Source organism: Haliotis rufescens, unplaced genomic scaffold (genome assembly GCF_023055435.1).
Source record: "Haliotis rufescens isolate VD_foot unplaced genomic scaffold, xgHalRufe1.0.p SCAF_32, whole genome shotgun sequence".
Taxonomy (NCBI): Eukaryota; Metazoa; Mollusca; class Gastropoda; order Lepetellida; family Haliotidae; genus Haliotis; species Haliotis rufescens.
Window position 1 is genome coordinate 4595350 of NW_025964024.1, and position 27277 is coordinate 4622626.

The following is a 27277-nucleotide window of genomic DNA, read 5'->3' on the forward strand; positions in this document are numbered from 1 at the left end:
AGTGCTGTCTGTCTATGCCGTCTGTCTATGCCGTCTGCTGGTCTTCTCTGTGCTGTCCGTCTGTGTCGTCCGCGTTGTCTGCTGGACCTGTCTGTGCCGTCTGCTGGACCTGTCTGTCTGGGCCGTCTGCTGGTCTTCTCTGTGCCATCTGCTGTACCTGCCTGTCTGGGCCATCTGCAAGACCTGCCTGTCTGGGCTGTCTCCTGACCTGTCTGTCTGTACTGTCTGCTGGTCTTCTCTGTGCCGTCTGCTTATACCACCCTGATGAATGAGCTGCCTAATGATTTCACTTGGAAGGAGGTGAATTAGGGAAAGTACAACACTTACGGAGTACTTATCTCCCACTTAGCCTCCTCCTCCCTGCAGTGGGTGTCAGTCATGGTGGATGTAGGAGCCAGGGAGTCCACGCTGCAAATGTCATCCTCCAGTCAAGCTGTCATATGGAGACATACTCTAGATTTATGAAGCACCCAGGCAGACAGTAAATGAGATGGCAATTGCTTTGAATTTATAATTTGTTTTTTCCACATGTTGTTTGGAAGCGCCCCCTGCTGGTGATGTGTGAAACTAGAGAAGGACAGTGCTGCCACCTATAGGTCAACAGGTCCCGCTGAAAGTGACTTATTGTCCCTATCAGTGTTACATGGTGTGAACTCACAGTCATCTGTCAAAGCCTTGCATTAACATAGGCCATGGTGAAGGTTGATCAGTGAAAACTACTGTTACTTCCAACAGGTGGCAACAGTGTGATGTGTTTGTTTGGTAGCAAGAATCAAGAATCAAGAATTTTATTGTACAGAACACCCTCGTAGGGTAGGGTACAAACTATCTACATATGGACATGTATATAATTATAGACATCACTATCAATATGATACTAGGCTCTATAGAGCCTAAGGGGCGGTCGGGTAGCCTAGTGGTTAAAGCGTTAGCTCGTCACGCCGAAGACCCGGGTTCGATTCCCGACATGGGTACAATGTGTGAAGCCCATTTCTGGTGTCCCCCGCCGTGATATTGCTGGAATATTGCTAAAAGCGGCGTAAAACCTCACTCACTCACTCACTCACTATAGAGCCTAAACCCGGGCAGATAAGTGTCTTTTTTTAGTCTTTTTTTTTGTAATTGCATTTGTCCCATAATGGAATGTTTCTGCCATAAATATTATCTTATCTTATCTTATCTTGGTGCACAGTACCAAACATCGAAATTTTACACACTGATGTTAGTGGGCAGGATCTTAAATGAGTTCAAAAATTGGTGCCGTAAAATAATTTTGTTACAGTGTTATGACCTTTGCTCCATGCTTATCAACTTAGTGCATAGTGTCTGGGGATAAGTTTTAACAGAAACTACTTAAATTACAAGAATGAAAGTTTGCAAGCTTATCTAAGACATACTTGTCAAGAGTTCGAAAATCAGATTTTCTCATGACATAAAGCCACCCTATCTCTTCTTTAGGATATAAAGGATTTTTTTTTTATGGTTGATATTAACTTCCATGTTTTTCATCACTATATTTACAAACAAAATTCTTATGTGCCTCATGGTGGAGGGAGGGGGGGAAATACTGATACCACTGTTTCCTTGTTAATTACAGTGTCTAGTCCGAGTCAGAACATGGAGCAGTCAATGTGTTCATGTAAAGTCACTCAAGATGAAGGAAAAACCTGTCATCTGGCATTTCTGTTTAAATGTTGAAGCTATTAGGAGTCAGAAAAACTCCGACAACACATGAATCAGCTTGGGCTGAGACTCGATCCATGTTTACTAGCGAGGTAGAATCGGCTCAACAACAGTGCTGAATTAATCTCAGAAGTTGTCAGGGATAACAGTTAATGACTGCTGTATTGAAGACACGGAAATGCCACCTTTAAATCTGTTCTGCTGTCTGAGACGTTAATGGAAGAGAAGTTCGCCTGCTCACTTCACCAGGACTTGCTGATAGACCACAATTCACCAGCTATAGTCTGTCTCCCAGACCATCGAGAATACATTAAAATAAAATCATGTGGCAAGTCTAGATTGCCTCTGCTCTAAATTAAGCATTGTTCTGGGCTCCATTTGGATTTTGTTGTATATTTTGTATATATGTTATATAACATTATTTTTTAGACTAAATGTTAATGTACACTACACACAAAGATAGCAGATTTATGTATAAAACATTTCCAACAGATTTGGGTTTTACTACAATGAAATTATAACATTGCTGAAACATTGATACTGAAACAACATTGCAGCATGTAGATTGACATATTTTCCATTGCTGTGCTGGATGTATTCTTGTTTTCCTACATAATATAGGTTGGCCACAGATTGTAAGTACAGGTCTGTATGGGCTCCGTTGCCTTGGCTTCTATACCTACCTCTACAAGCTGTGGCCAGTTTCTCATAGCGCTGCAATCATACCATTCACTGGTCCTCAGTATCGATTGAGAACAAATAGCAGACTATGTGAAGTTTGTTTGTGAAGTAAAATTGGCATTGCCAATATTACCATCAGCAGAGCAGTTTGTAGTCTTTCTCACTGTCTCTGAACCATATGCATAATGCAATAGCCCAAAATGAAGCAAGTCTACATTTTCCACAGGTTCAGAATCTCGAAGACGAACACTTAGTCAATGAAAACATGTCTTTATATTAAAAAGAATTTCAAGAGTGAGAGAGAACCTTCCTCTTCTGCTGTGTGGAATCAAGCAAGTTTGACTTGGTTAGTTTGATCTAGACTTGCCTAGGCTTTTAGTGAAAAACAATGCCTAAAAAATATAAATTCCACAATCATGGTGCAGGACTAAGAATCTCCCATCTCACTGGAGCTACTTGTTATTTCAAATGTAGACCTGTGAAGATCCAGGGTAGAATAGGTCTTCAGCAACTCATGCTTGCCCTAAAAAGCAACTATGCTTGTCGTAAGAGGCGACTAACGGGATCGGGTGATCATGCTCGCTGACATGGTCGATGCTCATAATGCTCAATTATTTACAGACTGCCATCAATTAGCCGGAATATTGCTGAGTGCGGCGTTAAACAATAAACAAACAAACAAACAAGTAGATGCCTGTTTCCAAGATAATATATTTTCAGAAACTAAGCGTAAGATTATTTGTTTTTCGGTTATCACCGCCTGTTGTCTAATATTGCTGAGCATTCAAGAGGGGGGTTGGGATGGGGATCAACAATAGAGCCAGAGTATGGGCACTGGAAGGTGCTGTATACTCAAGGACTAACACTTCTACCACCATATCATACCGAGGGTCTTATGTACAATATTATCACCAGAATTTGACAAGATTAATGATGCATGAAAATTGATGGTTTTAAGGTAAAGCTGTGCTTTTGTCCTTCCATAATTTGTAACTCCCTCTGGAATTGTGTGCTCCACCCCACTGGGCACAAAGTAGGCAATCAGCTGATTTAGTGGGTATAACCTGCTGGGGAGCATTGTGGGTATTAGGTTCAACAGGGGTCAGAGGTCAGCAGATAGGGGAGGGGAATAATCAGTTGGTGCCTGTCGTCTGATGCAAGTCTGTCTCCCAGACTCTAGAGAATAAATTAATAATTGAATCTAACTCAAGTGAAGACAGTATGATTTGGCAAGTCCTGAAATTAAGCATTGTTCTGGGCTCCATTTGGATATTGTTTTTTATTTTGTAAATATAATTTTTTGGAATAAAATAACTTATTTCAGGGACTCAGTGTTAGTCTATCTGATGGTCGCAGCAATGTTACAGGGAGACTATGATCCACGATCTGACAACCATGTCCTGTGAATATTCATTAACTGCTAGATTGATTACCATATAATGTTTGTCTTGTGTTTCTGTAAGTGAAAAACCTGATACTGTGCATGTTAATTCTAATGTGTTTATGTGCAATTACTTATAGATCAAAGGATTGGTTGGACATTTCAATTAAGACATATCAAATGCAATTGTGTGTTGCCACTCAATGATTTCTTTCAATCAATCATTGAAACATCACTTATTAGGAGTGAACATTGATGGCATTATAGGTATTGACCAAAACAAATTCCTTCCGTTATTCTACCTCCCCACAATGAAGATTTCCTTCCACTATTCTACCTTCCCACAATGTAGATCTCCTTCCATTATTCTACCTCCCCACAATAAAGATTTCCTTCCACTATTCTTCCTTTCCACATTGAAAATTTCCTTCCATTATTCTACCTTCCCACAATGTAGATCTCCTTCCATTATTCTACCTTCCCACATTGAAGATTTCCTTCCACTATTCTTCCTTTCCACATTGAAAATTTCCTTCCATTATTCTACCTTCCCACAATGAAGATTTCCTTCCACTATTCTACCTCCCCACAATAAAGATTTCCTTCTATTATTCTACCTTCCCACATTGAAGATTTCCTTCCACTATTCTACCTTCCCACAAAGAAAATTTCCTTCCATTATTCTACCTTCCCACAATGAAGATTTCCTTCTGTTATTCTACCTTCCCACAATGAAGATTTCCTTCCACTATTCTACCTTCCCACAATGAAGATTTCCTTCCACTATTCTACCTCCCCACAATGAAGATTTCCTTCCACTATTCTACCTTCCCACATTGAAAATTTCCTTCTGTTATTCTACCTTCCCACAATGTAGATTTCCTTCCATTATTCTACCTTCCCACTCGGAAAATTTTCTTCTTTTATTCTACCTTCCCACAATGTAGATTTCCTTCCATTATTCTACCTTCCCACAATGAAGATTTCCTTCCACTATTCTACCTCCCCACAATGAAGATTTCCTTCCACTATTCTACCTTCCCACATTGAAGATTTCCTTCCATTATTCTACCTTCCCACTCGGAAAATTTTCTTCTTTTATTCTACCTTCCCACAATGTAGATTTCCTTCCATTATTCTACCTTCCCACATTGAAAATTTCCTTCTGTTATTCTACCTTCCCACAATGAAGATTTCCTTCCATTATTCTACCTTCCCACTCGGAAAATTTTCTTCTCTTATTCTACCTTCCAACAATGTAGATTTCCTTCCATTTTTCAACCCCATGTCAGAGCCTAACATGTCGGCCATTTCTTAGGTTCAGCTGATGGTTCAGGAAATGGTCAGATTTCTGTAGCAACTCACTCAGCAATGTTTGAGATCCATGACAATAACCTGTAAATAATGAGTCTCAACCACCATCCAGTGATTGTAATCATGAACAACACCCCATGCCGTTGGAGACACACAATCAACCAAGTCACAGAGCCTGACAACCCAATGCATTTAGCCACATCTTACGACCAGCATCGGTTGCTAAGGATTTTTTCTAACCCAGAAAACCTCTTGATATTGTATACTATCAATTTATGAACATGTTCTTAATGGATATTCCTTGTCACCTGACGCAAGGTATTCGATAAAAGTGAAATAATTATTTTTTTCTGTTTTATTCCTTCTACTGAAACACCCAATCTAGTTGTTAATGCTTATGTTATCTGTTGATATTTCTACTCATTGTCAATGTGTTACCATCATGACACCCTACCTATCCTACTCTGTCTTACAGAGCCAAGAGAAAAAATTAAATAATATATCCAACTCAAGTCTAGAGTAATGTGGCAAGTCTAGGTTAAGCAGTGTTCTGGGCTCCATTATTTTGTAGATATATATTTTTAAATAAGATAACCTTATTTCTGAGACTAAGTCTTAGTCTATACCGACCCTGTGCCTGCTGGACCGAGCTGTTACGTGTGTGGTCAGTCTGTCATGGCCACCATGACCTTCCCTCCCGGGTTAATCCTCATAAGGCAAGGTTTGATGGCAATGTTCACTGTGGGCACAGCGTTAAATGGAAATTTTATTCATGAAATATTCAGATTCAAGTAGTAATTAAGGTTTGGTCTTCTGGTAGACACCCGTTATTGACTGTTTACTTCTAATGGTATGGATCCTGCCAGTTTAATGTCAACAAACAGTGGATGAAATCCATGTCGTCTTCACACGTCACATGATGTTGTTATAAAGTGCTTAGTAACACATGCCCCGTTGAAGATCCGGGGTAGAATAGGTCTTCAGCAACCCATGCTTGTCGTAAGAGGCGACTAACGGGATCGGGTGGTCAGGCTTGCTGACTTGGTTGATGCATTTCATCGATCCCAACTGCATGGATCAATGCTCATGATATTAATCACTGGATTATCTGGTCCAGACTCGATTATGTACAGACTGCTGTCATATAGTTGGAATATTGCTGAGTGCAGCGTTATACAACAAACCAACCAACCAATTAGTAACACATAGATCTAGTGTACTAATGTGTGGTATGGTATTGCCTCTGGTGTGCAGTTAGGATATACCATGACATGCATGCATCAACCAAGTCAGCGAGCCGGACCACCTGATCTCATTAGTCACCTCTTGATGAAAATGGCAGGAAAAATGTCTAGCCTAGCCTGTAAAATTAAACTGACTTGTTGTAGGTATTTTTTGTTGTATTGCAAATGATTTTGATATTCCCTTGTTCTTTATCATATTATGAAAAAATAAGTTTTCTTTGTGTATAAACATGAGTTTTAGATAAATTAGGATAAATCTCTTAAGTGGATGCAGAACACACTCTCATTGACATGTGCCAACAAGTGTCTCATCACATTTCTGTTGTGCACACAGAATTCCCCATGCTCCTAAAGGCCTATCAAGGACCATGCTACAAGGACATGAAGGCTTTCTCTTATAAACAGGATTCTTGCAAGAAAGCGTTCAACTTTATGGATAACATCTTCTGGTTTATTGCATAAGCGATGTTCTGATGTAGATTCTTACACCATTATCAAGCTTGAGTGGTTTATTGCACGATTCCGATGTAGATTCTTACACCATTATCAAGCTTCAGTGGTTTATTGCACGGTTCCGATGTAGATTCTTACACCATTTTCAAGCTTGAGTGGTTTATTGCACAGTTCCGATGTAGATTCTTACACCATTATCAAGCTTGAGTGGTTAATTGCACGGTTCCGATGTAGATTCTTACACCATTATCAAGCTTGAGTGGTTTATTGCACGGTTCCGATGTAGATTCTTACACCGTTATCAAGCTTGAGTGGTTTCTTGTGGTCTCTGTGCCATCACAGTTTTATAAAATGTGGAGACATCTTTTTTTATGATTGATTCCAGTGAAGCTATTTTTGCTGATACGTATGCTGGGAGTGCCCTTCTGATAAATGGCCGATGTGTTTGTAGAGCTGCTTCAGTAGAGCACGCTCCCATGTTGTCTCCAGGTGAGGTGAAACGGGGTTTAACGTCACGTTCAAGATTATTGCACTAATATAGCGATGTGCATGTTACGTATGTGTTTGTGTGTGGCTTCTTGAACATGTCGGGACCATTGACAGCTTTATCTTGCTAGCACAGTTTAACATGGATACCCAACTCAAACACAGAATACTGACTCTGAGTCGACCAGTCCTTGCCATATGCGGGCAGGGTAACAAGTGTCGTCTTTTAACATCTTTTGGTATGATATCACAGACCACTGACCTACACCTCGCTCCGGGCAGACACTCTATCCACTAGACCACGGAGGCGGTCTCGTCACCACCAAGATAAATGGTCAATTTTTATGAAGGAATGTCTGGTGTGACATATGCAAGTGTGTGCACAGATAACGAGTGACCATGACAGTCTAATGGAGATCGATGTGGTATATTTATGCACCAGCTCTAACGACCACAGCCTGTCCCACCTCAGCCCAGCAGCTTGGCATTTAAGAATGCTAATATTTATGTTCTCAGTGGGAGTCAGGCCTGCATAGGTCAGATTTAATAACCGTGATGTTTATTGTGATACATGTCAAGGAATCTCGTAATGTGGGATTACTTTTAAGGAGTTTGTGTTGTAATAAATGTAAATCTGGCTACTGTTGTAGCTTTCTGAAGTTGTAATTAGTATGCAGGGGAGTTAATGAGCAGTGTTTGTACTTGAAGGCTGCACGCCCACCTGTCCCCCACCTGGGACGTTCTGGAAGGTTTGTCATCAGGGTCCTCTCTGTCTCGTTATCGTTCTGTGTTTTAGGGATCTGTCATTTATTATGGGGGCAGTGAGCCAGAGCAGTGAGTGTCACAAGAAACCTTAGGTCTAGGGGAGAGGATATTGATTTATCATCCAAAACTGGCTCCCACAGGAGATATGGCTTGGATGAGATCAAGCTGATATCTACACTGTAGATATCGCTGCAATGAAATTACATCACAATGCTTTACAGACCATTGTGACGTCACTGGTTACCTTGACGTCACAATCAAATGACATCACTAATGGCTCTGCCACTGAAGCTGTTTGCAGTACTTTTTACACTGAAGACACTGCTAATTACTGTCTACAAATTGAAAAAGTTGAAAGAATGATGTTGGATGATAAATAAAATCTCACCCTCGTGTCTTTTGATATCAAATATTTCAACACTCGTTGATAAAAGTGGCAAAAATCCTCGACAAGCCTCGGAATTTTTCCACTTTTATCAACTCGCGTTGATATATTTGATATCAAAAGACACGAGGGTGAGATTCTCTATATAAAAACATACTATTTGGGGGACCTCCGTGTATCAGTGGCTGATGTGTGGATGGGGATTGGAAATGGAATATGAGTGTTGCAGGGGTGGTTCATTACAAAAAATGACAAGCCACGGTTGTGTTTGTTGAGGTGACAGTATGAATCGCTTCCTCAATCAATCACCCTGTAATAAAGTATAACATTAATTATATACTATACATAGAATAGCATTCAAAGATACAGCTGCATATTAATTATACCCTAGTTTGAGCAGTCACATTAATACAGACATGCAACGCATACAGTTACACATCACTAGTTCGTTGTAGATAACTTATATCATATACAATTTACAGAACTTTCAAATAGTAATACTTATATTACATGTCTCTTATCATTACTGAATATATCAGTTACACACTATATAGTTAGAAGAATACTAGTAGCCGTGTGGCATCATAAATATATACTTATTATCTCTAAGAGTAGGAACATATATAAAATGCTAAACTATAACACATCGATATATAGAAATTCATTCATAAGTGAGTGATAAAATAAAGGATTTATACATACCCTGTGGGTTACACCGGGGTGTGTCTATAAACCCACATCATATAGGATTATGGCATTCCTATAAAAAGTAAATATAACATAATTATCATTCTTCATATATTAAGTTTTTGAAAGGCATTCAGAAGTGATGCACATAAGGAAGAGAATATATGGATGTCAACTTCTTTATTATGAGGAACATAGTGTCGGAGTATATGCTTACTCCTTCATAAGGCAGAGAGCATATATATGTACATAGTTGACATCCATTTATTCTCTTCCTTATCTGGTATACATGTTTCTTTTGCTGGTGAGTATAGTTAGGCTCGAACTTTTCAGCCACCACTCAAAGTTGGGAATCCTTGATAAATCCCTGCTAGATACATACTGCAGATGTTGAGACTTAACACTGGCAGGTTGATGGTTTAATTTGACAGGAAATTGTTACATCACGGTCCTCTAATGGATCACAACTGGTTTCAAGTTAGCAAATTAGCTTATCAACATAACCAGATAACAAGTGGATGTTGACACTAATTGATAATTGCTGTTAATATCTATTAATCAATTAATATGCAGTTTATTGTGTTTATAAGCCTGTGAAATTATTAGGCTATAATTTGGGGTGGGGGGTTGGGTGGGGTGGGGGGTTATTTCACATGGTGCCTGTATATTGGTAGGATCATGTGATATGTTTTTCAACAAGGTTAGCTTCTACTAAGTTTGATAGAATTTAGAATAAGTCAAGTGTTGCATAGACACCCATCACTCACTCCATGTCATGTCTCTCATCTCTCTTACTGTTTGGGATGTGCCACTCAATACAGGCTTGTGTGAAACAGCTGTCTTAATACCCCAGGTACGTTTCTGTATACAGGAAGGTACCCCAGCCAACCTCAGAATACAGAAAGGTACCCTAGGATGAGTCTAGTGCTGGGGCGAGTCCAAATTTACTACCCGGGTACCTAAGTACCCAACCCCCTTATTACCTGACCCTACCCGGGTACCCGCCCCCCCATATTTCCCCACCCTACCAGGGTACCCGACCCCCTATTACCTGACCCTACCCGGGTACCCGACCCCCTATTACCTGACCCTACCCGGGTACCCAACCCCCCTATTACCTGACCCTACCTGGGTACCCGACCCCCTATTACCCGACCATACCCGGGTACCCACTGACACCAAGTCTCAAGAGTAGGGAACAAAATGTCTGATTGGTAATTGTTTTACCACAGCCCTGGCTAAAACTATTTACATACATGTATCAAACAATCAGATCATGCGTTCACTGAAGTTGACTGAAGCTTTATCTTTACTCAAACATATACAAGTCAAAAGGAATGTGTGCATCGTGAGAAAGAAATGCGAACATTAGCGACTTGTAGTGTAACCGCTGAGCTATAGTGAGTTTTTGTCATTAAACAACATATCATGTGACTTACCACGGGTCCGGGTAGTCCTGTGGGTACCCGGGTCCTACTCAGGACCACCCGACCCGAGTACCCGAGTACCCAAATACCCGAACCCGTCCCAGCCCTAGGTGGGTCCACTCCACCGCGGGCTGTATTGTGCAATGTACTTAACCAGTTCCTTGAATGCTTATGTATAAGACACTTCCTGGATCCCAAGCTGAGGTAAAATTCAACATGGGAGTACACATTGTATATTTCTCTCTCCGTATTTCCTTTCCATAAATGGATCGGAACTGTCATTCTGTTTTATGAGATGCATTCCAGTGTGCTATGTAATAAATGAGCAAACACAGTGACGTACAGACATTGCTCAAATATTCCAAGATGAACAGCATTATCCAGTATGAACTCGTCATCAGACGAATGAAAACTACAACATGAACTGGTTTTGGTTTCAGGTTGAGGAATATGGACTCGTCTGCCGTTTTGGGTACCGGGTGCTTTTCTGTATTTTGATCTTGGCTATGGTTTATTTCTGTATACTAAATAACCCCTTAAGCCTCACTCACTCTGTTACAGGGCTGTTACAGACTGTTCGGGATGAACTACTCGATACAGGCTGGTGTGAAACTGCTATCATCTCTGACTCACTCACTCACTCACTCACTCACTCACTCACTCACTCTGTTACAGGGCTGTGACAGACTGTTCGGGATGAACTACTCGATACAGGCTGGTGTCAAACTGCTATCATCTCTGACTCACTCACTCACTCACTCACTCACTCACTCACTCACTCACTCACTCACTTACTCTGTTACAGGGCTGTTACAGACTGTTCAGGATGAACTACTCACTACAGGCTGATGTGAAACTGCTATCATCTCTCACTCGCTCACTCACTCACTCACTCACTTACTCACTCACTCACTCACTCTGTTACAGGGCTGTGACAGACTGTTCGGGATGAACTACTCGATACAGGCTGGTGTCAAACTGCTATCATCTCTGACTCACTCACTCACTCACTCACTCACTCACTTACTCTGTTACAGGGCTGTTACAGACTGTTCAGGATGAACTACTCACTACAGGCTGGTGTGAAACTGCTGTCATCTCTCACTCACTCACTCACTCACTCACTCCATCTATGTTACAGGGCTGTTACAGACTGTTCGGGATGGGCTACTTGATACAGGCTGGTGTCAAACTGCTATCATCTCTGACTCGCTTGCTCACTCACTCACTCACTCACTCTGTTACAGGGCTGTTACAGCTGTTCGGGATGAACAACTCGATACAGGCTGGTGTGAAACTGCTGTCATCTCTCACTCACTCACTCACTCACTCACTCACTCCATCTATGTTACAGGGCTGTTACAGACTGTTCGGGATGGGATACTCGATACAGGCTGGTGTGAAACTGCTGTCATCTCTCACTCACTCACTCACTCACCCACTCACTCACTCACTCACTCACTCCATCTATGTTACAGGGCTGTTACAGACTGTTCGGGATGGGATACTCGATACAGGCTGGTGTGAAACTGCTGTCATCTCTCACTCACTCACTCACTCACTCACTCACTCCATCTATGTTACAGGGCTGTTACAGACTGTTCGGGATGGGATACTTGATACAGGCTGGTGTCAAACTGCTGTCATCTCTCACAAGACTCCACAAGCAGCCCCGGCTACTGTTTGATGCTCTGTTCAATAAAGACAACTTCAGACTCGGAGCCTTCCTAGGATCTTTCTCAGGGTTATTTAGGGTAAGTAGATCTATGCCTGCTTGTTTACAAGTAGGTGATAAAATACTTGACAAAAGCATTTCTTGTTCTTGATACCTTCATGTAATAGTGTCTGTGAATAATGCAATCAGTCAAATGCTTATCACTGACAATGATTGGGTGAAAAGTTTCCACAGTAACAACATAGTGTGGATAATATGCCAAGGTGTCTTTGGTCAAAGGGAGATAACTTTTGTCAGAACTCACAACCGAGCCATACAGTTTACAGTTATTACTAGGTCTAACATGTGTTCAAGTCTTGATAGTCAGGATTAACTTTTATTAATTTTTTGCACATTTTTTTTGACAATATTTTTTTTGTCAACAGTAAAAGATATATAGAGGTTATCACGCGAGTGTGTTTGGGGATGGTTAATATCTTGCATTAGGAATAAACATTGTATTAAAGCGAGCCTTGGCGAGGTAAATACATAGTGTTTATACATAATACAGGATATTTACCATCCCCAAACACACAAGCGTGATAACCTCTTTATCATATAATGTCATTCTTTAATTCTGTGCTTTCCCTTGCTCACAAATATTACCAAAACATTGCCAGTTTTCATGGAATGCGCACATTAATATTTATTATATCACAGGCTAAGTGATGTGTCAGTTGGACAGTGACAGTAGCCAATATAGTTCCAACTGAAATATGTTTCTTATGTCTTAGCAACATATACGCAAAACAACAATTGTTTTTACTTGCCTTTCGTGGCAATCCATCGGTCTGTCCGCTAGAGTAACTGCCCTTTGTCAAAGGAAAGCTACTCTAACCCTAGTCTATGAGATATCACGTTCAGTCCTTGTTGACAGTCGGCCTGTCCTGTCAGAACGTCACGAAGTGCAGTCAGATGTACACACAGCGACAAAACAAAACAAGGTCACAATTCAAACATATTTCAGCCAAATACAACTATTTTAATTCATGGAGAAGGTTTCAAGCTGCAGAGGTCGACAAGCACAGATATGGCTACTGATCCCACTTGGCTAGGCCTAGTGCCCTCTCAAAATTGTTTCGAAATTTTTATCTCCAAAGTTGCCAAAACTTATAAAATGCTTAGCTACATCACAGTTAGACACTGATTTTCCGTATATTAGCCTGTTCTTTTGATAATGATAGCAATTATCCCTGTAGTTTATCCAGATTCCCAATGGTTAATTCTGACTCGATCGCCGAAAGACAAGGGCGACGCCATGTTTGTTTATAAACACTGAAAGTAGTCCTATTTTACCTTAGATACTTGCATCTCTATCCCAATATGACCCCAACGGATATCGTTTTTTTCCGTTGGCTTTATCCTACCGATTATATGATAAAAATATTTATCAGGATTTGTCACTAGGGTAAAATCAAACGATCTCTCCTAGGAGATATCTCTGCAATGAATCGCTTTTCAGACCATTTGATGTCATCAGTTACCATGACGTCACAGTCAAATGACATCACTAATCTCTCTGCCATGGAAGCCCGTCAGCTGTACATTTTACACACAGGACACAGCTTAGTACTGACGGCAAATTGAAAAACGTTGAAGAATGATGAAGGACAAATAGAATCTCACCCTTGTGTCTCTTGATATCATATATATAAATACTCATACATAAACTTTTTTTTAAAATCTGGCAAGCTTGAGTTTTATACTTTTATGGACTCGTTTTGATATATGTACTTTCCAAAGACACTTGGGTGAGACTGTGGATGTATTCTTGCAGCTGGTGAACTGTGTGTTGCGATGGGTTCGTAACCGTGACAGCAGCTTCCACGGTCTACTGTCTGGGTTTGTCGCAGGATGGTCCATGCTGTGGTACAAGAGTTCAACCATCGCCCTCTACACCGCCACCAAGATGGCCGAGGTACGCCAGGGGCTCAGGGTTAATACAAGCTGACATTGAAAGCATCATTGTCGTAACAGAACTCTGGATATTTAGAAGTCAAACATGGGATAATCCCAGTTAATGTTTTTTGTCATGTGAATAGCATTACAAGGTATACATGGATTTATCTAGACCTTTTCAGAGGCGGGTATCAGATCCATGTCTGCAGTGAATGTCAGTAGAAATTCCTAAATTGACATTAATATTTTCCCAATCGAATTAATATGGTTATAATTGGTGTGATAGCTTGGTCAAGGCGGCTTGTATTTCCCTTATAACAGGACCAATAAAGCGAAAGAGGCTTCCATTTTAATTTTAACGTATTGCATGGAATTCAATAATTAAATACAATGTTAATATATCTCTTAAATTAAGAAAATAAGAACTTTAAAAAATACCAATTTTGAACATTTTTTTCCCAATTTTCCCAAAGTCACTTAGTTTTTAATCCAAGATAAATTCCTGTTATAAAAAGCTGTTGTTGAAGGTCCCGTGGAGGTTCTTAATTGGAGGGGGGTTTCAAGGGGATGGAGGAGATTGTTGTTTTTTTTGTTTTTTTTGTTTTTTCATAATTTGTTTATTTGCATGACAATATATTCAAAGAAATAAAGCATGACAACTTGACCAAAGCTTATTAATGTCTTATTTTTAATCTTTATTACAATTATTGACGAAAGTATGCTTTGTTAACTTATAAAATTCAGTGAGCTCCTTCTGTATCAACTGTTATGTTGGTGGATAGTTATTATTTCTTAAGCTGAAAATGATTCGTTTTGATAAAATAATGATAAGGTTTAAAGGATTGTTATTTTTCGAGAAATTACCAAAAAGAACATTTTCTTTGGATATTTTTTACCAGGTTTTGCGTTTTGTGCGATATCCAAATTTCCATGTGTACTATGTGGAGAATTGACTGCACGTATTGCCTTGATGCCTGGAGCTTGTATGTGTGTACAAGGAAGTTATGTTGCAGATGCTGTACTTCAAGGGGATCGATGCTGGTTATCTCCCTTACATCAAGTGTGCCGATGTTCTCATCTACTCCGTGTCCACTGCTGTTGCCTTTCATGCTGTGAGTTATGGCTGTAGGAACAAGTCATTGTTGTCATAAGAAGTCATTGTTGTCATTTTTGTCATTGTTGTCATTTTTGTCATTAGAAGTCAATGTTGTCATCAGAAGTCATTGTTGTCATTTTTGTCATTGTTGTCATTTTTATCATTGTTGTCATTTTTGTCATTGTCATTTTTATCATGGTTGTCATTTTTGTCTTTAGAAGTCATTGTTGTCATTAGAAGTCATTGTTGACATTTGAAATCATTGTTGTCATAAGAAGTCATTGTTGACATTTGAAGTCATTGTTGACATTTGAAGTCATTGTTGACATTTGAAATCATTGTTGTCATAAGAAGTCATTGTTGACATTTGAAGTCATTTTTGTCATTAGAAGTCATTGATGTCATGAGAAGCTGTTGTCATTAGAAGTCATTGGTGTCATTAAGTGTGTCAACAAACTTGTGAATGGTTTTAATAAGTTCCCTCATTTGTCAACTTTCTATTTGCCCAGGGTCCACTCTCACAAAGGGATCTTAGCACGACTGCCTTAAGTCTGTGTTAAAGTATGAAAGTTTACGGCTTTGTGCAAATGCAACTTTTTATGGTGAATACAATGTATCAGGCAAACTAATGTTGTTAGTTAGAAGTATGATTTAACCCAAATCCTCATTAACTCTGCATGTCTTGCAGATATTTCCCTCCCCAGCTGTTTCGTGACCCTGTGTAAATGTGTGTTTTTGTGTAGGCTGTGCTGGAACCCCATACGCTGCGGCCAGCATACTGGAAGTTCCTGATACGGGTCACCCACGAAAAGTAAGTTCACTCACTCATGCTGCACAATGAGAGTAGGTAAGACATCCGCCCCTATCCCCCCTAAAATATATGTAATCAAAAGGATTGAGCGCCAATGCGTACATATATGAATTGTGGAGGGGGATACGGGCAGAAGTCTTTCTGAGAGTAATACAACATTCACTCACTCATGAGGGGGCATCTGTTATTCACAGTACAGAGTTGTCTCCCTTAGTTGGATCTGCTGATCGTTGTTTTTGATCTCATATTTGTTCTTATTGGCAGCTTCGTGAAATGGGACTGCTTTTAGGTTTTGTTGAAATTTGACCACCACCACTGCCAGTGATGTTTCTAATGCCTACTACGTGACATTAGAGATAATTTTTCCAAGGATTTCTTCCAAGAGGCCCTGACCCGTGAAGATTCCGGGGTAGAAAAGGTCTTCAGCAACCCATGCTTGCCGTAAAAGGCGACTATGCTGGTCGTAAAAGGCGACTAACGGGATCGGTGGTCAGGCTCGCTGACTTGGTTGATACATGTCATCGATCCCAATTGCGTGGATCGATGCTCAGGATATCAATCACTGGATTGTCTGGTCCAGACTCGATTATTTACAGACCGCCGTCATATAGGAATATTGCTGAGCGCAGCGTTAAACAACAAACCAACCAAATCCAAGAGGCCCTGGGGAATTTTTGGCACATGTCATGGCAAAAGGTCAAAGATCAAGGTTGCAAGATGGAAAAACTCACAAAATAAGTTTCTGGTTACACTTTCTAAAGACATACTCATGAAATAAACTGCTATAATGAGGGTTGTGGCGTCACACAGACGTTGTAAATAAGCAGGTGATGGCTTGATTGATTTTAAGATAAAGTTGTCAAGTTGTCAAGTGAGTGACATGTTTTTCAGTTGTTCTTATGACTTTTCAATCCCTCATTTGTGTTGTCCAAGTTAAACCATCAGTAATGTGTTTGTCAATGTTCACAGATTCCGCCATATGAACCGGAGACTGCTGGATGTGTTTGGGGTCCAGTCCTCCCTGATGTTCCCGGACGACTGGCCGAACTATGACCCCAGGTTCACAAACATCACACCTCCCAGTTGATGATTGAACCCCACAGACTCACGTAGTGGGATTGTATTAACATAGGAATTGATATATCAGGACAATGTTTCACATCAACGTTGACACATCAGGACACCATATGACATGCAGTCACATTAAGACACCAATATTTGACGTGTCGAATCACTATCGACATCAGGGGACGGCAATGTCACTCAAGAAGCCATTGTTTACACGTATCGATGCATGTTTTCAACAGGTGTCGACACATCTAGAAGTCAATGTTAACAAGTTTCAATGCATTGAGAGGCCAATGTTTTCAACAGGTGTCGACACATCTAGAAGTCAATGTTAACAAGTTTCATTTCATTGAGAGGCCAATGTTTTCAACGGGAATCTAGAAGCCATTGTTTGGCTATTGACTACTTTGCCACCAGCAGATTAATAATTATACCTTTTTTTATGTTTTGTTACCGATTCTACCATTTCCATTGCACATTACTCCTTCTCTGCTTTTCGTATCTAAGTTATTCTTTGGTTCTTTTATAATAATTAATGCTGTTTTTATTTAGTGCCTATGATTATAAATAATATAATTTAATAATTACACAATATGTATTATCTCCTATGCATTGTACTAAGACAGACAGCTCTGTTTGAAACTCTATTTAGAACATGAATCTGTACAATACCTGTGCCTTTGAATTAATGACAGCTAGATCTTATGGTAAACCCGACTTATATATATATGCTGACAGAATAGAATTAGGGAACTCGGATCAATATGGCAGAAGAAAGTTTGCTCAGGAGGGATGTTTCATATGAGATAGGTGAAAGGTGTTGGGTTTGCCGGCTATGTTCTTAAGCAACCTCAAGTTATCTTCAGGGTACATAGAGATGTCATAGGTCATCACGTTTCTCTGTAACTTTTTTAACATGGAGATTTAGCATCAGGACCTGCCATGTTCGTGCCATAATACCTACCTACCGGAGTGCATCGTATTATCATAATTGGTCACAATAACTGTAGGACGTAATATGTAAGAGCACTTGAGCTGTGAAGTTCTTTAACGAACCTGGCCAGTTGTTTATGGTGGCACAATTACCTATGCAGAGTTGTGTCCCTTAGGTACACCAGGAACCTGTTATCGTGGATTCGAGTGAGTATGGTTTTACGACGCTTTTAGCAATATTCCAGCAATATCACGGCAGGGGACACCAGAAATGTGCTTCACACATTGTACAAATGTCGGGTATCAAACCCGGGTGTTCGGCGTGACGAGCAAACACTTTAACCAATAGGCCACCCGACCGCCTCATGGAATCGAATCCTGGTTCACTCTGATGTATGTTCCTCGGTTTGTCAGTGCCAATACCTGTGCTTGTGGGCTTTGCCAAAGTAGTAAATGTTTAAGACCTGCATCTGTTCTTCCCACATCAAGCTGACACTTCAAAGCAGCCTTAAACCAGACTCACTCACTGTTCAAAAATATTTAGGAAACAATGAGGCATGAGTGCAGTGAGTTTACCACATCGGTGCATCAGGAGGCAATTGGTATTTAATCTGTCCCTGTAACCAGGGAATTGGTTGTAACGATACAATTTGTCGCAGGATGGATCTCAATAGTGAGGATAGATACATGATACCCTATGGGAACATTTTACACATGTGGTGTTGAGTGTTCTCATCATTAAAGAAAGTAGATCGAGAGGACACAAACAAATGAAGTCAACAGTCAGTCAGGGCAGGTGTAGTCAGGGCAGGTGTAGTCAGGGCAGGTGTATTCAGGGCAGGTGTATTCAGGGCAGGTGTATTCAGGGCAGGTGTATTCAGTGTAGGTGTAGTCAGGGCAGGTGTATTCAGGGCAGGTGTATTCAGGGCAGGTGTAGTCAGGGCAGGTGTAGTCAGGGCAGGTGTAGTCAGTGTAGGTGTATTCAGTGTAGGTGTATTCAGTGTAGGTGTAGTCAGGGCAGGTGTAGTCAGGGCAGGTGTAGTCAGGGCAGGTGTAGTCAGTGTAGGTGTATTCAGTGTAGGTGTAGTCAGGGCAGGTGTAGTCAGGGCAGGTGTAGTCAGGGCAGGTGTAGTCAGTGTAGGTGTAGTCAGTGTAGGTGTATTCAGGGCAGGTGTAGTCAGGGCAGGTGTAGTCAGGGCAGGTGTAGTCAGTGTAGGTGTATTCAGTGTAGGTGTAGTCAGGGCAGGTGTAGTCAGGGCAGGTGTAGTCAGGGCAGGTGTATTCAGTGTAGGTGAAGTCAGGGCAGGTGTAGTCAGGGCAGGTGTAGTCAGGGCAGGTGTATTGGGTGCAGGTGTAAACAGGACAGGTGTAGTCAGGGCAGGTGTATTGGGTGCAGGTGTATTGGGTGCAGGTGTAGTCAGTGTAGGTGTAGTCAGGGCAGGTGTAGTCAGGGCAGGTGTATTGGGTGCAGGTGTAAACAGGACAGGTGTAGTCAGGGCAGGTGTAAACAGGACAGGTGTAGTCAGGGCAGGTGTAGTCAGGGCAGGTGTATTCAGTGTAGGTGTATTCAGGGCAGATGTATTCAGTGTAGGTGTAGTCAGGGCAGGTGTAGTCAGGGCAGGTGTATTGGGTGCAGGTGTAAACAGGACAGGTGTAGTCAGGGCAGGTGTAAACAGGACAGGTGTAGTCAGGGCAGGTGTAGTCAGGGCAGGTGTAGTCAGGGCAGGTGTAAACAGGACAGGTGTATTCAGGGCAGGTGTAGTCAGGGCAGGTGTATTGGGTGCAGGTGTAAACAGGACAGGTGTATTCAGGGAGCCATATTTGCCACATCGACAGATGTCCTTCACAAAGATCAACAAGTTATTTTGCCAAATTCCTACTGCCAAGTATTTGTTTCTTATTCTGTAGTGTTTGTTATTCTGTAGTGTTTGTTATTCTGTAGTGTTTGTGGGTATGTCAGAGTGTAGTGGAACTGTTGTGTTGCTGGATGTTATTGCCTGTGGTTATTGGGGTACTCTATGTGTATGCTTGTTAATACTTTTCGGAACACCTTAACCAATATTTGTGTCAGCTTATGACCTAACTAAATGATTTGTGAATGAGTGTTGTAATGATTACTTTACACCACAATCGCGGCCATTGTGAAAATTATTTTTATCCATTACTGCATGTTTCAGATATCTACAAGCAGGGTAAAGTGCACTTCAACTGTCCTGTCGGGGTTAGAGGCCCATCTCCAAGCACCAGCCCTCCCCTATTTTGTTGCATGTCATAAAAAAATACCCACTGAATTCCATAGAAATTCTAATCATGGCCATCATGCCAGCCATATTTAATTGTAATTATTTCTGTAACTCCCCTTCCCCTTCCCCTTCCCCTTCCCCTTCCCCTGCCCCCATAACGCTAATAATACTGTATCATCAACAGCTCCTTGAAAGTTGAAATTCGGCTTCTGGGTCCTAAGCAGTAGTGTCTTATAAAAAATGTTATTTTTTTCTAATAACTTGTTATAAATAATTTCCTATATAGAAATGTTGAAACTATTTTAAATATACTGTGACTATGTTCGTCTGGAGTCCCTGCTTTCCAGGCTTATTTTGGAACGAGAAGACATGTACAAAGGGACACAACTCTTACTCTTATTTTACAGACCGCCGTCATAAAGCTGGAATATTGCTGAGTGCGGCGTTAAACAACAAACAAACAAACAAACAAACAAAACAAAAAACTTACTCGTGGTTCTATTATCTTGAAATTTGTTTATCTGGGTTGTTGACAGAAAATGGTACGGTCACAAATAATGTGGACTGTATGTCTCTCCTACTTACTCTGGTCCCTCTAACTGTAACTGTGAGGAGAACTTATCCCAGGAAAGGAACACAGGCTGGTGGTTTGATGGCTTCCAGTACCGTTGGTCTAGCTTTCTAAGTGAGTGAGGACACCTTCACGCCGTTGTATGCAATATGCCCGCAATATCACAGCAGGGGAACACTAGAAATGGGCTTCACACCTTGTAGGTTTCTAAGACATGAGTTCAAATCCAACCACACTGCTTAAGGTCTTCCACCTGTGTCAATCAGGGATTTCCTTACACATCGCATGACTTACTGTTAAATTACTGGAATCCTGAGGCATTGACCTCACTCACTCACTCACTCACTCACTCACTCACTTCCTATACATTTCTGTTTGATTCATTTGTTATAAATCTCTTTCTCACATAGGTATGTTACTTTACTTATTAACAGCGGCAGTAGTTGTGTTTCATGTAGGCCTGGGACGAGTCCAAATTTGCTACCTGGGTACAAACCACCCTATTATCTGACCCTACCCAGGTACCCAGGAGATAGGTACAAAATGTCCAATGGGAAGAGTTTGACTGTACTCCTGTCAAAATGTATTTAGATACACGTATAAACCGATCTGGTCATGCTTACACTGAAGTAGACTGAAGTTTTATCTTTTTGCAAATATATAAAGATCGGAAGGAATGACAGAAAGAAATTTGAATTTGTCACTTATTCTGGATAATTTTTGCCATTATACAATATAACCATGTGACTAACCACGGGGCCGTGTAGTCCTGCGGGTACCCGGATCCTACTCATTCCCCCTCCCGACCCGAGTTACCCGACCCGAGTTACCCGACCCGAGTTACCCCGACCCAAGTTACCCGACCCGAGTTACCCAACCCGAGGTACCCGACCCGAGTTACCCGTCCTGAGTTACCCGACCCGAGGTACCCGACCCGAGGTACCCGACCCGAGGTACCCGACCCGAGTTACCCGTCCCGAGTTACCCGACCCGCGTTACCCGTCCCAGCCCTACTGTTATGAAAGATACATTGTTGTACGTGATGTTTATTTTTGTGTTTTCATGAAGTCAAAACATTGTAAGATATTGATTTTTATATATCCTTTTTGAAGTATTTACCTACCAACCTGTCACGTCTCTCTGACCTTGTGTATTGTTACTGCTGTTTTGGTATTGCTGAGATCTGTGATGTCACATTGGGCCCACAGAGTCACTGATTGCTTAACATCACCTTCTGAATGTGTATATAGTACTTATATTGTGGACCCATGAAGATCCAGGGTAGAATAGGTCTTCAGCAACCCATTCTTGCTGTAAAAGGCGAATATACTTGTCGTAAGAGGCAACTAACAGGATCGGGTGGTTAGACTCGCTGACTTGGTTGAGGCATGTCATTGTATCCCAATTGCGTGGATCGATGCTCATGATTTCAATCACTGGATTGTCTGGTCCAGATTCGATTATTTACAGACCGCAGTCACATAGCTGGAATTTTGCTGAGTGCGGCGTTAAACAACCGACCAACCAACCTTTTATTGTGTATTAAAAGATATGATATTTATACAGTTTTGTAGGCATTGCTGGTGTACCTTGATGAGCAGGTACTATGAAATAGTTGTGCTGTCTTGTTTTGTGGATGTTGACCACGACCATATGTAGTTTTGTTAAAAGTAGTGTCTCTAGATCATGTAGGCACATAGCTTTGAGATTAGTGGTTTATTTATTGTCTTTATTGTGATTTTATTTGGGGTGAAGCGATACATTGGTGCACTGGTGCATCGTGACATTTCATGTGACACGATACACGGTATGTTTTTTCTGTATCGATACAAGACGATACACTTGCTGAAATAAATTTCTACTCGTTAAATTACCTCTGGTGTTTTTGTCAGTCAGCTATTGCAAAATGTGTTGTAATTTGCGTTTGAAGTTCACTACTAAAAATAGCCGCTACGAACATGTGTTGACAGCTAGCTTTTCCTTTTGAACCTGCTCTGAGATATTTATTGTCAAGAAGATTCCATGTGATTTGATGTAAATATGCGTATCACGATACGTATCGTATCATGACCTTGCTGTATCGTTTCACCCCCAGTGTTTATATATTCGACAACATGCAAGGATGTGGCACAATAGCAGCACAATATTTCTCCTATGTGTCGAGGTGTTAGTGTGGTGGTGGGGTGAAAGGGGGTTTAATGTCGCGTTCAGAATTATTGCACTTATGTGGCGACGTGCATACACGTGTCTGTGTGTGTGTGAAGCTAGTTGTACTACTTGCACTTTCTCTGTTTTCATAGTGCTAGCCCACTGAGATACCATACCGCAATTTAATTTTACTCCACAGAGACAAGTATTTGTTTTATCCCCTTAATGCTGAGTGCCAGAGAAGGCAACAACAAGTACCATCTATTGACTTTGTGAAGTTGTGAGGGTTAACCTGTATGTTAACCTGTATGTTAACCCTCTGTATGTCATGTCAAACCTCCTTTCATGCTGAACCTCAATGGGTTTTTTTCTCTTTGTGTGTCACTGTGTGGTCAATATGCTGAGAATCATGATTTGATTGTTTTTTTGTTATTAGCATCACACTCAACAACAATCTAACTATATGACAGTCAAATGAATACTGTAATCTGGATCAGACAATGCAGTGATTGACATAATGAGCATCAATCTATACAATTTGGATATGATGACATGCCAATCTCATTAAAATCAGATCTTAGTTCTCGCTATCGCTAAACAAAGGTCTGAGGACATCCCATTACAGGTCACTTCAGAACGACCTTCATCCGACCAATCAAAGCATCGCTTACCAGATCATGAAAGTGACAGACGGAATATTTTTTCTCATCATGTAACCTTGAAAATGTTAGCACGGGGGCAAAAACAAACAGTTACGGCCCTTTAGACTGATTCCGTCAAAATTATCATCTATCTCTCGCTTCCGTGGGATAAGCACTGCTACACAATCTCAACCATATATTAGACGTTCCGGAATGTTTGTTTGTTCAGTTTTCAAATTTTTAATCAAGAACTGTGTCAAAATATTTTTCAAGTGTAGTCTGAAATGGAAGTCGCCAGGTTGAAACGAGTGCAGGAGAGCTTGAGAAAGCTGTTTTCTAATTAGCTGATGTCGACTTCTTCTTAGTCATTTCAGTGGTCGTTCAAAGTTCGTGAAGGGTTGTTCTAACATGTTCTGACCTGTAATGGGATGTCCTCAGATCTTTGTTTAGCAGCAGCAAGAACTTAGATCTGATTTTAATTAGATTGTATGACATGCATACTGATCATATAAGTCGCCTCTGTCAACAACAGAAGACCAATTCTGGCCCAAAGGGGCAGAGAATGATGAGGCAAAATGAAACAAATGTTGTCAGGGTTGATCTTATGTTAATTTTCTTCAAGAATCAAATAGAATATTTTCATTTTTTAACTCAATTTTAACTCAAAATTACAACATAGAAAGCATAAGGACTCAAAGGTCAAAAAAGGCTCCAAGGTCACAGAAAGCTCCACACACAAATATTATCTCTACAACCGACATAGATACTTTAATGTAGACTTGTGAGGGTGAGAGTAATACTACAGTCATTTAGTTAAGATTACTTTGTGAAACGTGGTTGAAAAGTGTCAAGTACAATCTAACACCAAGTTGAAGGGAGCTACAGAAATACTTCTAGTTATCCAAAGTTCGACACAACTGAAAATGATTAATAAGAATGAATACGCAGGGACCAAACCTTTACTTCGAAACAACCTCAAGTTTGACCCATCAAAGTTTGACACAACAGTGTTTTACTGAAGTTGGATGTTTGGAGGATAAGAGCCAAAGTTGCCAAGCCATTTAGCATCACAAGCATTGAACCTCAGAGCTTAATGTAATGGTCATTACAAAATAAAGGTTCAATTCATTACTGTGTGATCATGAGGTCAGATCCTTTGATAGACCTGTGAAGATCCAGGGTAGAATAGGTCTTCAGCAACGTGGAATTGCGTGGATTGATGCTCATGATATCAATCACTGGATTGTCTGGTCCAGACTCGATTATTTACAGACCGCCGTCATAAAGCAGAAATATTGCTGAGTGCGGCGTTAAACAACAAACAAACAAACAAACAAAACATGCTTTGATAATGGCATTTCATGGTTTCATGATGGCATCACATGCTTTGATCACGATTGTGGTGTCACATGCTTTGATTACGGTATCACATTGTTTGATCATGGCATCACATGCTTTGATAATCGCATCACATGCTTTTATCATGAAATCAGATGCTTTGATTATGGCATAACATGCTTTGATCATGAAATCAGATGCTTTGATTATGGCATCACATGCTTTGATCATGAAATCAGATGCTTTGATAATGGCATCACATGGTTTGATCATGAAATCACATGCTTTGATTATGACATCACATGCTTTAATCACGATTGTGGTGTCACATGCTTTGATTATGGCTCAGATGGTTTGATCATGAAATCAGATGCTTTGATAATGGTATCACATGCTCTGATAATGAAATCACATGATTTGATTATGGCTGACATAGTTCGATCATGAAATCACATTCTTTGATAATGACATCACATGGTTTGATCGTGTGCTGCTTTATAATAATGTATGGTGTGGTCATGACATCACATGTTGTGATCACATGTATATACACAGTTAAACAGTTGTGAAGTCTATGTAACTGGAGCTATCTCACATCGCTTCAGTCTGTTTGTCACAGTCATGTTCTGTGCCCCAGATATGTTATGTTATGTTATAAACTTCAACAATGGATATTTCTCTTTGCTATATGACCCAGGAAAACATCAGTTGATGCTCAATTCTAATCATATTTGTGGGTGATAATGCATATTCTGTCTGTACATGGAATACCGGTACTACACAAGTCCTGTTCCTTATTGGCGATACCATCCTGGTATATATAGTATAATATGGTATAATATGGTATAATATAGTATATATAGTATATTTGTGTGGTAGACTGCCTGGAAGTGGGACTAGTTCGGCCATTACATCTCCAGCGAGTTCATCTAGTCCAGTTTGTGTCTTGTTCAGAGTGTTAAATGACCTGTATTCATCAATCAGAATAATAATCTGTTCATGAGCAATCTCGTTACAATCAGATCTTTTACTCCGCTACAATGCATCTCTTCATGAAGATCTGAGGATACCTCCAAGGAGGTCGTGTTGGTGAACTGTTTAATCAGCCAATCAGCATCAAGGCTTCTGAAATGTCTGTAGGAGTGAGCAATACATCCTATATCTCAAAAACTAATATAATCGGGACATCTGACAGGTCAAAAACAAAGCTGCACCATTATGTTGTTGTGGACATCGGAGTTGCCTCGGACAGCCAAGGCATCACACCTAAAAGGGACTGTGGTCAAAGGAATATTGTGTTATTTGAGCATTTTTATTTGTACAGATCAGAATCTCTGAGTCAGGGTGGTAAGGAAATGAAGCCAAATCATTTTAGAAAGCTCAACAACCCATACATCCTAAATTTAGATCCAGATGGTCCAATTGACGCGACCTTCTATGGAGGTATTGTATCAGAGGAAAAGGTCTTATGCTGATGAGATTGATTCCTGAGCACATGTTACAGTGATATGCATGTATGAACTGAAAGTTTGTGTACTATTTTTCTAAGAGTAAATGCATTTCATAACTTCTGTGTTTTTTTGTTTGTTCAGGAGTTCCTACATTTCCTCAAATAAACGGGGCAATGTTGAAGTGTCCTTCATATTATCAATAGATGGGAAGAAGTAGATGGGAATAGATGGAAGATACATCTCAGCTTCAGTCATGGGGTCAGAACAGGGCGCATCTCAGCTTCAGTCATGGGGTCAGGACAGGATGCATCTCACCTTCATCATGGGGTCAGGACAGGATGCATCTCACCTTCATCATGGGGTCAGGACGGGATGTATCTCAGCTTCAGTCATGGGGTCAGGACAGGATGCATCTCACCTTCAGTCATGGGGTCAGGACAAGATGCATCTCAGCTTCAGTCATGGGGTCAGAACAGGACGCATCTCACCTTCATCATGGGGTCAGGACAGGATGCATCTCAGCTTCAGTCATGGGGTCAGGACAGGATGCATCTCACCCTCAGTCATGGGGTCAGGACAGGATGCATCTCACCTTCAGTCATGGGGTCAGGACAGGATGCATCTCACCTTCAGTCATGGGGTCAGGACAGGATGCATCTCACCTTCAGCCATGGGGTCAGAACAGGTCGCATCTCAGCTTCAGTCATGGGGTCAGAACAGGATGCATCTCACCTTCATCATGGGGTCAGGACATGACGCATCTCAGCTTCAGTCATGGGGTCAGGACAGGATGCATCTCAGCTTCAGTCATGGGGTCAGGACAGGATGCATCTCACCTTCAGTCATTGGGTCAGGACA

At 40.8% G+C, this 27277-nt stretch overlaps 1 protein-coding gene across 6 annotated transcripts in view; it reads left to right on the forward strand.

The window, feature by feature from the left end:
- The window catches only part of LOC124147658 (transmembrane protein 135-like), a 219053-nt gene extending 199521 nt beyond the window's left edge, over positions 1-19532 (forward strand). For 3 of the 6 annotated variants that reach the window (XM_046518346.2, XM_046518345.2, XM_048380681.1), the window contains 5 exons: positions 12093-12260; positions 13998-14138; positions 15133-15231; positions 15959-16026; positions 16996-19532. In XM_046518346.2, the coding sequence (XP_046374302.2) occupies positions 12093-12260; positions 13998-14138; positions 15133-15231; positions 15959-16026; positions 16996-17113 (594 nt within the window). In that variant the 3' untranslated portion in view covers positions 17114-19532. The remainder of the gene's footprint in view (positions 1-12092; positions 12261-13997; positions 14139-15132; positions 15232-15958; positions 16027-16995) is intronic. The other 3 variants (XR_007217921.1, XR_007217920.1, XR_007217919.1) reach the window with 3 other exon arrangements.
- Positions 19533-27277: the final 7745 nt, after the last annotated feature.